The sequence below is a fragment of the Dermacentor variabilis genome, chromosome 6 (genome assembly GCF_050947875.1).
Source record: "Dermacentor variabilis isolate Ectoservices chromosome 6, ASM5094787v1, whole genome shotgun sequence".
In the NCBI taxonomy this organism is placed as follows: Eukaryota; Metazoa; Arthropoda; class Arachnida; order Ixodida; family Ixodidae; genus Dermacentor; species Dermacentor variabilis.
Genome location: NC_134573.1, coordinates 16,053,921 through 16,064,679, shown reverse-complemented (window position 1 = coordinate 16,064,679; position 10,759 = coordinate 16,053,921). Strand labels below are relative to the sequence as shown.

The 10,759-nt window shown below is 48.9% G+C and overlaps 1 protein-coding gene across 1 annotated transcript; it reads right to left on the bottom strand.

Moving 5' to 3' along the window:
- Positions 1-7,723: 7,723 nt before the first annotated feature.
- On the bottom strand, positions 7,724-10,345 carry LOC142584656 (uncharacterized). The gene is made up of 3 exons (XM_075694803.1): positions 9,674-10,345; positions 9,456-9,596; positions 7,724-9,256 (listed from the first exon to the last, which is right to left on the bottom strand). The coding sequence occupies exons 1-3, from the start codon at positions 9,840-9,842 to the stop codon at positions 8,241-8,243; spliced, it is 1,326 nt and encodes a 441-aa protein (XP_075550918.1). The 5' UTR covers positions 9,843-10,345; the 3' UTR covers positions 7,724-8,240.
- Between the last annotated feature and the right edge of the window lie 414 nt (positions 10,346-10,759).

Sequence of the window (10,759 nt, the reverse complement as noted above, 5' to 3'; positions counted from 1 at the left end):
TCTATGATATTACTGTACGTAAGTCGGCTAGCATTAAGTACAACATAATTATTGCTTAGAATTGAAGTTGTTATATAATACTATACATTTGCGCTTTATTCTACGCTTCGTAAATCAAAAGCGCATGCATGGCTACGTCAACATGCTGAACTGCGTATCACTTGTAAAAGCGTCGTTTCGTTTTCGATCCAATTGGTTTGGTTTTGACCGGTTAAATACCAAAGCAGTTGGACAGGAAACAACGCAGGAATACTTTAACACTTCGGAAAACATGAATCGCAGCAACGTCGACTTGATAGACAAAATAATACTTTCTAACAGTGACGGCCACACTTGTCGTTTGCAAAAGGATGGATAGGTGGGCTAGTTGTTAACGCATATTAATAAAAGCGCTAAAAAGCGCGTGTGGTGTGTGTTTATTTCTCTACGTCTTTCATGCGCTCTAACTTTTTATTAATGTGTCGTCTGCCTTCAACTAATGCCGGCGTATAATCGCTATCGCGTTAACGTATCACCGCTTTCAGCATGCTCTAGTAAACTACATCTTCATTGCAGATCGAAAAATTCTGATGAAAGATGTTACACGGCGTTTTCCGCGTTACCACTTCATGATTAGACACTCTGACCGTTAACCTTTCCAGTGCATTAAGAAATAGGTATACTATAAAAATTAGTTCTCAGTGCCTTTAAGCTTCGCCTTTAAAAGTGGAACGCAATAGCATCCAAATATCCGCGACTGCTTCTCCCGCGTCCCAACGAATGCAGCTTATGCAACCGTAATGTCGACCTGCAACGGCTGGCGGCGAGCGCTATTCCTCCCGCACGGCTGGCGCCGCCGTTGCCGCGAGTGCCACCTGGATGTTGGTGCAAGGAACCGAGTGGGGCGCGCCGCTTCCACTAAGACAGACCTCAAACGGCAGGTGGAAAAGGGGTGTGTGTTTGAGTTTATGCCTAATAGAATGATGTTCACGCGACAGCGTTAACGTGTCGCAGAAGATCCGGTGTCGTCGGCGACGGCGGCATTGGCCGTGATCGAAAAATCCCGGAAGGCAATTTATAAATAAAAACAACTTGCAAGATGGGCTGGGTGGGACTCGATCCAGAATGTCCGGAGTGTGAGAGGGAGGCGCTACCACTCAGCCATGAGTTTTTTTTTATTGAACGCTCAGCCATGAGTTCGACGGTTCAAAGCGAGACAAAAGCGCTTCTAGTGAATGCGGTGTTGCCTTTAAAACGTGCCGTAGAAAGTTATACTGCGGTGTATATAGGTAATTATCAGTGTATCGGACACTTGTATTGATTATATCAGCGCGGATGCGCATCGGTGATGCGCAGTGTGTACAGCGCGCTGCATGTCCCCCCCCCCCCCCCTATAAGCCGCGCTCTCAATAAACGTTCTTTCCTGCACTGACTATGCTGCTGTAAGCTTCGTCTCCCTTGGCACGTTACATGGTGTCCGAAGTTGCTCCGCTGCCTGTCGACGCCTGAGGGGAATCGCACCCGCGAAGAACGCGTTATGAACCTGCTGAAGGCACCACAGCCACTGCGGCTGACGGGTAACGTCACGGAAAACTGGAAGCGTTTTAAGCAGAAATTTGAGTTATTTCTGCAGGCAACGGCGGCAAAGGACCAGCCGAATACGGAAGCATCGAAGGCAGCCCTCCTGCTGAGCATGGCGGGTGACGACGTGATGGACGTCTTCAACAACTTACAGTTCGCGCCGGATGAAGACAATACCGACTACAGTACAGTGGTGAGAAAGTTTGATGCTTATTGTGCCGAAGTGAGCAATCAAGTGCACGAGAGATATGTATTCCGTTCAAGAACGCCAGCGGAGGGAGAACCGTTTGAAAAATTTGTTCGTGACCTGAAAAAGCAAGCAGCGCAGTGTAATTTTGGCGTTTTGCAAGAATCCATGATATGGGACCAGATCGTATTTGGCGCGCACGATCTTGGACTACGGATGAAAATGTTTCGTGACAGCCAACTGACTTTGCAAAATGCAGAGGAAAAGTGTAAAGCAGCGGAGACGGCAGCACAGCGAAACGAAGTATGGCGCAGCGGGGAAGACAGAGTCGATGGCATATCGAGGCGCACGGCGCCTCCCTCAAAAGAGCGGAAGCAAGGCAAAAAAACTATTTCACTGTCGTAAGTGCAACCGCTGGCACAAACCGGAGCAATGCCCTGCGTTTAGAAAGAGGTGTCGTTTGTGCAGTGGCGTAGCTAGGTCGTCTTGCACCCGGGGCCCTCAGGTCTTCTGTCACCCCCCCCCCCCCCCCCGTATGTACTCGAGGAAGGCGAGTATATCGACAATTTCCAGGTTTCAGCACCAGTACAGCCGCCTTGGACACCACGCACGTCCCCCGGGTCCCCCTCTCCTTCGCTTTCTTTCCCAGAGGTCGCGAGTGCAGCAGGTATTGGCGGCGAGGAGTTACGGAGTCGCCATCTATAGGAAGCGCCTCGCTGGCGTAGTACGAGGGATCACGCGGCGCGCTCCTCATAGGTTTTGTTGTCAGCGCTCACTGAAAACACCACGCGGGAGCTCTCCCGGAAATTTCTGCAAGCACTTTCGAAACGAGAGACGTTTTTTACTGCCTAAATAATAATCTTTGGCAAACTGACAGCGCAGAATCTTTTACAGACGCTATCTCTTTACTGAATACGTAGAGTGAAGGCCACTGTGCGCGGTCGCCGCGATTTAGTCTCCCGAACCGGCTTCTTGCGTGAAAGGTAGGCAAACGCCGAGACCAAACTATGTGAAATATGGTCTTATAGTGTTTGTATATCTAAATGGAGCGTAATAGAATGAAGCCTCAATGCAGCGATCGCACAGCTTCGCAGCGACCGACTGCGCGCGTCTGCATGCTTGTCCGCGCACTGTTTCGCTTTCGCCGCGCGCGCGTTTTCGCGCCGTGCCATGAGCTTTAGGCTGCAGAATACGAGCATTTGAGAGTATACAAGCAACCAATGTTGCGTGGGCGCTATCAAAGCTGTTCAAAAATAATTTCATTGTAGAGACTTCGACGCCTACGGGGACTGATGTGCCGCATGTCGCGACGATTCAATCTTTTTTCTAAATTCTTGGACGCTTCAATATTATTTCTCGAGTTTTGTCGCACGATATGTTTATCGGTGTTCTCAGCGTGCGATCTGATTCGTGCGATGTTCTCAGCGTGCGATCTGAGCTGCTTCTTTTTTTGTAATCCAGTGCATTAATTCACAACACAAACATGACCATATGCCATGAGTTTCTTTTTTTGTGTGCTTCTTACCGCTCCCTATCCACTCCAGTGAACTTGCCAGTATATATAGTATCGACATGTTCATAGACCAAACCGTCATGACATTTGTCGGGCAGCCGACTCGGGCGAGCGTCTCAGTGCGCGTTTTTCGAACATTGCAGACCCGGCGCCGAAGCAGAAATCTTCCTCGCGTCTGTGCTTGCTGCATACCCCAGTTGTAGCCGATGACTGTTTGCCGGTTTTATGTTTCGCGAGCCAAGCTTCACCCAGCTTCTTGTCCTGCGGCTACGTATGAATAAGGCTGACACCGGGCTCCGTTGCGTACATCCGGCACTGCGGCGCCGAGCAGCAGCCTACCATGTTGTGCACCTTCAAAGGCAGCCACTACCTGTTCTAGTGCTTTCAATCGTTGTAAAGGAGACACTCGAAGCGGGAAAATCCCGCCAATAAATGAGGACCGCAGCGTACGAGGGAACTTAAACTTTCCTTTTCAGCTCGCTTCGGCGCTCCCGAAGCAGCCGACGCGGCCGCTATGTCCACGTGATCCCTAATAGCACGTCACGCCGACGGTGGCGCCAGCTTTTCCAGTGGTGGAGCTATACCATAGTGGAGCTCGAAGCCAATACACGTTGTTTTTTTCTGCACCAAATAAGTGTGCTGCACTGATAACTTGTGATAAGCACATGTGCACATCTTCTGTCAGACTGTAAGGCTTGGCAACCAATACAAATACGGCATCGTGGCAAATACGGCTCACGTCACAAGTAAAAAAAAGTATAAAGTTTTAATTACGCATTTTAGCGGCAACATTGTATTTGCAAAATTGAAAACCGACATTCATATCTTGCCCAACAACAACTTTACAAAAATCGTCGCAGGTACTAGGGCCCGCAGTATCTTGACTGTGGGCAGCCCTGAACGAAAACGAAAATTAAATTATGTCTCAGTGACGCTGATCTCCCCATCATATTAGAAAAACGGAAAACGCCACCTGCCTCCCTGCTGCGCGGGCGCCAATGTTATGACAATTACGACTTTTCTTTATTGTGATCAATACAGCCTTGTTTTTATTTGCTGCTATAGACAGTTTCATCGGGCGAGGAGGATAGGGCGCGCGGACCTCCTCTCTGGCTTGGGCGATCCGGCGCGGCTAGGGTGGCTAGAATTCTAGTGGCCCCATTCTAGCCACCCTAGCGCGGCGCTGCTTGAAAGTATTGCTGTCGCTTGCTGCGGAACGATTTCGAGATGTTTTAGATCTTACTTTGTGAAATTTACGCCATGTTCATTCATATAAGGTCGTCAGGGAAGCCTTTCGGTGCATCGGTAACTACTGTAGGCAGAAATATGTCTTGGGGGGGGTGCAAAAATGTGACGCGCATAATCAGCCGCGGTGTACGCGCATTATCAGTCGCGGTGCGTGTATGTGTTGTTTACTATTTTGCTTATATCGATTTTAATTCAACAAAGAAAACCGGCGTCTCTGTATTACCAGCATTAAATGGTAAATCAGCTCACTGTCTGATCGATTGGCGTCAGGAGTAAAACATAAGAGCGCATGCTCGTGCACGGCCAACCTGAGGCAACGACGAAACATCTGAGCGACAGGCGCTATGAAATATTTGTGATACACTGGCATCGTTCTTACGCATTTCAAGTCTAGTATGCTTGAAATTACCATACATTACATGTATACGCTAGCCTTGCTGCATGAGGCCCATGGCGCTGCTCAACACAGCGATCACTGCGGTTGGTGAGCCAGCACGATACATATATAAGCTGTGCGCTTCGGCATTGCCTTTTTGGCCTGTATACAGCCATAATATATGAGAGGGTTCGCATAAAAAGAATGCGATGGCAATTTTTGAGGGCTAAATTTCCGTAATACGTGTGAGTGCGTCGTAGAGAACTGAACGAACACAACCGAACAAAAAATCGGTTATTATCCTCTTTCTCTAAATAAGCAAGAGAAAACGGGCTAAAGTTAACGCCGCACAACGTTTATAAATATATAACCGCTAATGTCGTATGCTTGGCCATGCGCTATATAAAACGAAGATATCTGTAATCCAGCACCTACTACTGCTTAGGACGCTCGCGAAGTTCGTAAACGGTCGCTTTGATGGACAAGCTTAATTCAGACTGTAAGGTATGCTGCTATTACTAGCCAAGACTATTTTATTCATGGGTGGAAACCTCATCCACCCAACCAAGTAGTCACGCAATGTAACCTGCAGCGAACAGTTTGAACGCTTGTCAAAGTATAACAGCACAGCTCCTATCGTAGCCGAACGGTACCCACGCTGTTACGATCGTCGCGTATGTTTCATGGCTCCTAAAGCGCAGCTTAGAAATGGAGGATAACACTACAATGAGGTCACATTAGTGATTGGAACATTCAGAAATACACAACTGATCTCCGAGGCTGATTGTAGGCTCAAATATGCGCGCACACATCGCGCTGCGTGTTCCGTCCACCTCAACGCCAGCAGAAATTCCGGCCACGACGCCTTAAACCACTTCAGCACATCTCACAAAACCGTTTACCACGTAGAAGACGCACGTCATACTAAACAGACCGCACGGCCGCGAAAACAAACGCCACAACCTACCGCCGAGCGTATAGCTGCCATGCAAAAGAGCGCTTTCACCCAAGCCAGTATGGCGCTGCTCATAGGCGGCGCCACTGCGTTCACAATATGGCGGCGCCTGTGAGAAAACGGTCTATAGGGTGTATGCACGAAATCAGGCGGCGCGGTGCATCCTGGGTGAGCGGCCATCTTGTAGTACTCCTTAGCAGACGCCCGCTGTAGCCTCCGCATCCGCTAGTGCAGCATGCTGCGACGATGCATGGGATCACCGCTCCAGTGACGCGCTACAAGTTGCCTGTTCACAAAGACAATGACTTCAGTTGTTGAAGACTATGCAGCAACGTTATCTGAACGTGACAGACAACGTTACGAGATCAAGACAAAAGCGATTGGCATGGACCCTTTTACGATGCGTGCAAGCGACTGCATCAAAGACATTGGCTTGTGGCCGTGCGTGGATAGCTCAGACATCTACGAATTCTTGGTTCTGAGGACTAGCTTCACGACGCGTAAGCAGTTGAAGTCGCGGAAGGCGCTGGAGGCCCACAATTTTGTGACGAGCGGCTGGGTGCACGAGCCGTCTGTGAAGGTGGTGTCTGCCGATACCGTAATCATCATAACAAAGGTAAGGCGTCCTCTTTTGCACCATAACATGTGCTGATGGCGCGTTTTATTCGCAGGTAAACCACTCGCAGAGCCTCAACCAGGCTCCGCTAACAGTGTGGGTGTTGGCCAAGAGCGACGGCGACATAAACGCTGCGCACTGCACTTGCATGGCAGGGAACGGCGAGGCCTGCGCTCATGTTGCCGCCGTTCTTTTTTTTCTCGAGTACGGTGTGCGTGGACGGCAAGAACGTTCTTGCACTGACAGCGCGAATGTCTGGCTTCCAGCCCACGTACGAAAAGTGGAAGTGCGGCCTGTTGCTGCCATGGATTTCGCGTCGAGTGCGCGGAAGAAACGTCGGCTCGATTGTGAAGGAACTTCAGTTTGTGCAGCCAGTGTGACCGCGCGTACTAAGGCCCCTGCTCCAACGAAAGAAGAGTGGAACAGCTTCTTTGGCCATCTTTTAAACTCCGGACATCGGCCAGTCGTGGTGAGCACGGACCCCACGTACAGCGACATGTATGTGCCTGCGGCGAGAGCCTGCAATGGTGCAGACCTGCGTCGACTGTACGACCGCAGTGCACAGAGCTTGTCTTATGACCAGCTGGCACAACACTGCAGTGTTGTTTACAGTAAGCTGCAGATTAGTGACGATGCAGTCAGCAGCATAGAGGCAAGGACTAGGCAACAGTCAATGAGTACTCGATGGTTTGCATACAGGGCTGGCCGTATCACAGCGTCCACATTGTACGACGTCTGTCATACAAGACTGGAGGTGCCTTCAATAAGCTTACTGAAGCGCATTTGCTACCCGCATGAAAATAAGGCGTCATCGCCTGCTCTTAGGTACGGCAGGCAAAACGAATCAAATGCACTCGGCGAATACAAACTGACTGCCACAAAGTCACACCAGCAAGTACAGTTTAAGGAGGCAGGGCTGCTAGTTTCACAAGCCCACATTTACCTTGGTGCCACTCCCGACATGCTGGTACAATGTGCATGCTGTGGTGAGGGCCTAGTTGAAGTTAAGTGCCCCTGGAAAGTCAGGGATGGGAACATAAGTGACCTCCTGTGTGACGCTAACAGCTGTGTCGTCCAATGTGATGGTGCACTTGAGCTGAAAAGTAATCACCGGTACTATTACCAAGTTCAGCTCCAAATGTTTGTGTGGCAGAGAACTTACTGTGACTTTGTGTTGTGGAACAAGAATGGAATGAATGTGCAAAGAGTGAAGGCGGATTTTTCTTTTGTTGTACCTTTATTGACAACAGCAGAGAAATTTTTCTGCAAGGTGCTTCTGCTTGAGCTGGTAGGCCGTTGGTACACGAGGCAAGAAGAAAATCGACCTCCGACACTGGGTCAGTCCGCTGCAGCCTCAACTGCTAACATGCCTCAGGCCACACAAAACCAAAATTTGTCGAAGAGGACTGACGGCAGTGATAGTACGGAGTACTGCATATGCAAGGGACCAGAGAAAGGCAAAATGATTGCCTGCGATGGCTCAAACTGCCCTATTACATGGTTTCATTTTAAATGCATAGGTATGACAAGAGCACCACAGGCTGACCAATGGTTTTGTCAGTTTTGCAAGCAGTGAGGCTTTTTTTCATTTTTGGGAAGTGCAATGTGCATATGCGAGTTACTACATGATTCAGTCATGTAAAGTGACTACAAACGACTTTTGGATATTAAAAGCCTACTTCTGGCAACTGTGTCAGATACAAGTCGCACATTCTTTGCCAGGGCCATCTTTGACTTCTGAAGTTCAGGTTACAGCAATGTAAACTGCAGGAGCGTAGCCACCCTTTAATCAAATGGCACTACAGAGTTGCAAAGATTTGTAAGGGCACAACACACGCGAGCAATTTTGTCTATTTGGCATTCCCCGTGCTCATTTGCTTTCAGGGCTTCAATAGGGAGGCTCCCTTTCAGTACGGTGAACTTGTTTCTCACCATTCCTATTACTCTCTCCACGTGGATTCTTACGTTTGCTATCTCTCTTGTCCGCTCAATGTCACTGCTACTTAATTGTCTTTTTCCTTTAGTGAAAGCAGGTGTAACCAGTGATGCATGGCACAAACCCACACTTTCTGCTATCAGGAAACCCCTGTCGGCTAGCACAACATCCCCGTATTCAAGCAGGTTCAGTACCCCACATTCCTCTGTTATGGCTTTGTCACTGGCTCGACCACCAAATGCCTGTGACAAAAACGTAACTGAACCCTGTGGACATATTCCCAACAGAAATTTCACAGTATTATTGTGTTTGTATGCCGACCATGTCTCTGCTCGAGGCAGGTACGAGCTTGGTCGATCAATGAACACTTCAAAGCAGTCTAATATCACGCGTACTTTCAGGCCAAAGTTCTCCACAAAGGCCATTGGCATTGTTTTCATGATTTCCTCCTTTTCCGGCCAACGCACCAGTGGTCCAAGTCTGTCAAAACATACATCCAACCACCTGTCAAATATTCTTGAAGCTGTCGACTGTGCAATGTCAAAGCGATAGGCAAGGTCTTGGAATGGGCAGCCTAGCCGCATTCGCATTAGAAACAACACCATTTCTTGGAACTGGGTCAGTGAGTGCTTCCCAGAGTATGAAATGTGGTCTTTCAAAAGATCAAATACACGAAGCAACACTACAAATGTAGGAAGTCCGGTGTAGAAGGCAACCTTTCCGTCGTTTCCCTGAAGACCATCCTTGGTGAAAGTCTGTGACCGAAGAACACCCTGGCATTCATCCAGTTGTCGTTGGCAGGTTGAGAGTTTTTCCTCTAGTTCGGCGACATCTGTTACTGTCATATCTGTCTGGCAAGCAGTATCTACAAGAAAAGAAAAAAGTGGAAGAAATTAAGTTTCCCGACCCACAATGACACATATCTGACCATGTGGCATGTGCAGTCTTTTAAAGTGATGAATAAGAATGGAAGGCTGCCAGAGAATCATCTAGAAACAAAACGCCACTAAGTAGCAAGAAAAATCAGGCTTGACAGGCTGGTCCAAATAAACAGGTTTACATACCAATTCGTGGCTCCCAACTTTTGTCAGGCTCGGCCTCATTTGTGTGTGGAGAGCTTTGCATATCCATGGAAATTTCACTGGTAGCTCCTGCATCAATCTCATGTGCAGGGCCGTCTCCACCTTTGGAAGCATCCGTAGCACCTGAGATGAAAGACACCTGTAGCAATGCTACTTGCACGGCATCATGACAAACGAAGGGGACGGTGGTTTGTCCTTACCGGGAGCAAATGATCGGCGTTGTGCGCGTGCGTTTTGGCGGTTATATCGCTCGTTGTTCGCCGGAATGGTCCCATAACCTAAGCACTGCGATGGGGCCCAGTCGGGGTTGCAGTCGTCGAAGAGGTGCGACGGCCGACCTGAAACAAGCCAGTAAAAAAGCGCCAACATTCACGGAAACGAAGTGTGTGCACGATATCCGAGGCCAACCATAATTTATTTAAATATTGAGGAAAACGTAGTTGCATGGAGCGCTGTTAGTCCTGATCGCTAAAAGTGCCAGTCTTCTGTTAACACTGGCAAAACCAAAAGGCTAGCTAGGTACCTCAACATTACGCCATAAACGTTCTTTTAATGGTTATGAAGAATCACGTACCTGACAAGAAATGCCGCGAACAAACCCAGTATTTATCCGGGTTCTCGTCTATTCCGCGCCTGTTGATGCGCGCGATCCATTCGCGGCGCCTCCGCTTGCACAGCTCCTTCGTTTTTTCGCATTCTCGACTGCGCACCTTCGGGATCTTGAAAAATCCACAGTCCTTCTCATTCGTCTTGAGCTTCTCGGCCTTGGTCTGGGTGCGGCTCGAGCACCCCACAACAGCGCAATAAACCATGGTGACCCGCTAAACGACACCAGACACACGCTTCGCTTCGAAGCGGCGGCAGCGACTGTGGCTGGCGTCTGCTAAGGAGTACTACAAGATGGCCGCTCACCCAGAATGCACCGCGCCGCCTGATTTCGTGCATACACCCTATACGGACAAACGTGATTATCCTAGCTGTGGTACCACCAAAAGATTGGGAAAAGAATAGAGCACGCTTCGCGTCGATTCTTGGCGCCACCATAAAAAAAAAAAAAGGACCTCGATGAAGCCCGTGCCAGCGAAACCTGTTGGTCTGGACAACGCCTCCTATAAGTACATTATAGGAGGCGTTGGTCTGGAGAGGGTTGAGAGATCAACCTCACTGGTCCACTATTTCATATTTCTTTCGCTACTGCCATACTAGGCGCCGCCCGCAGTGCCAAAGTACTGTAGGTTGTAGCACCCAAAACGATTTTGTTTAAGAAGTTTTTGTTGAATTATTAA

Coding starts and splice junctions, on each gene's coding strand:
- LOC142584656 (XM_075694803.1), bottom strand. CDS start 9,842: ATGTTGGCGCTTTTTTACTGGCTTGTTTCAGGTCGGCCGTCGCACCTC. Junction 9,597..9,673: donor ACGCCGATCATTTGCTCCCG/GTAAGGACAAAC, acceptor CTTTCATCTCAG/GTGCTACGGATGCTTCCAAA. Junction 9,257..9,455: donor AAGTTGGGAGCCACGAATTG/GTATGTAAACCT, acceptor CTTTTCTTGTAG/ATACTGCTTGCCAGACAGAT.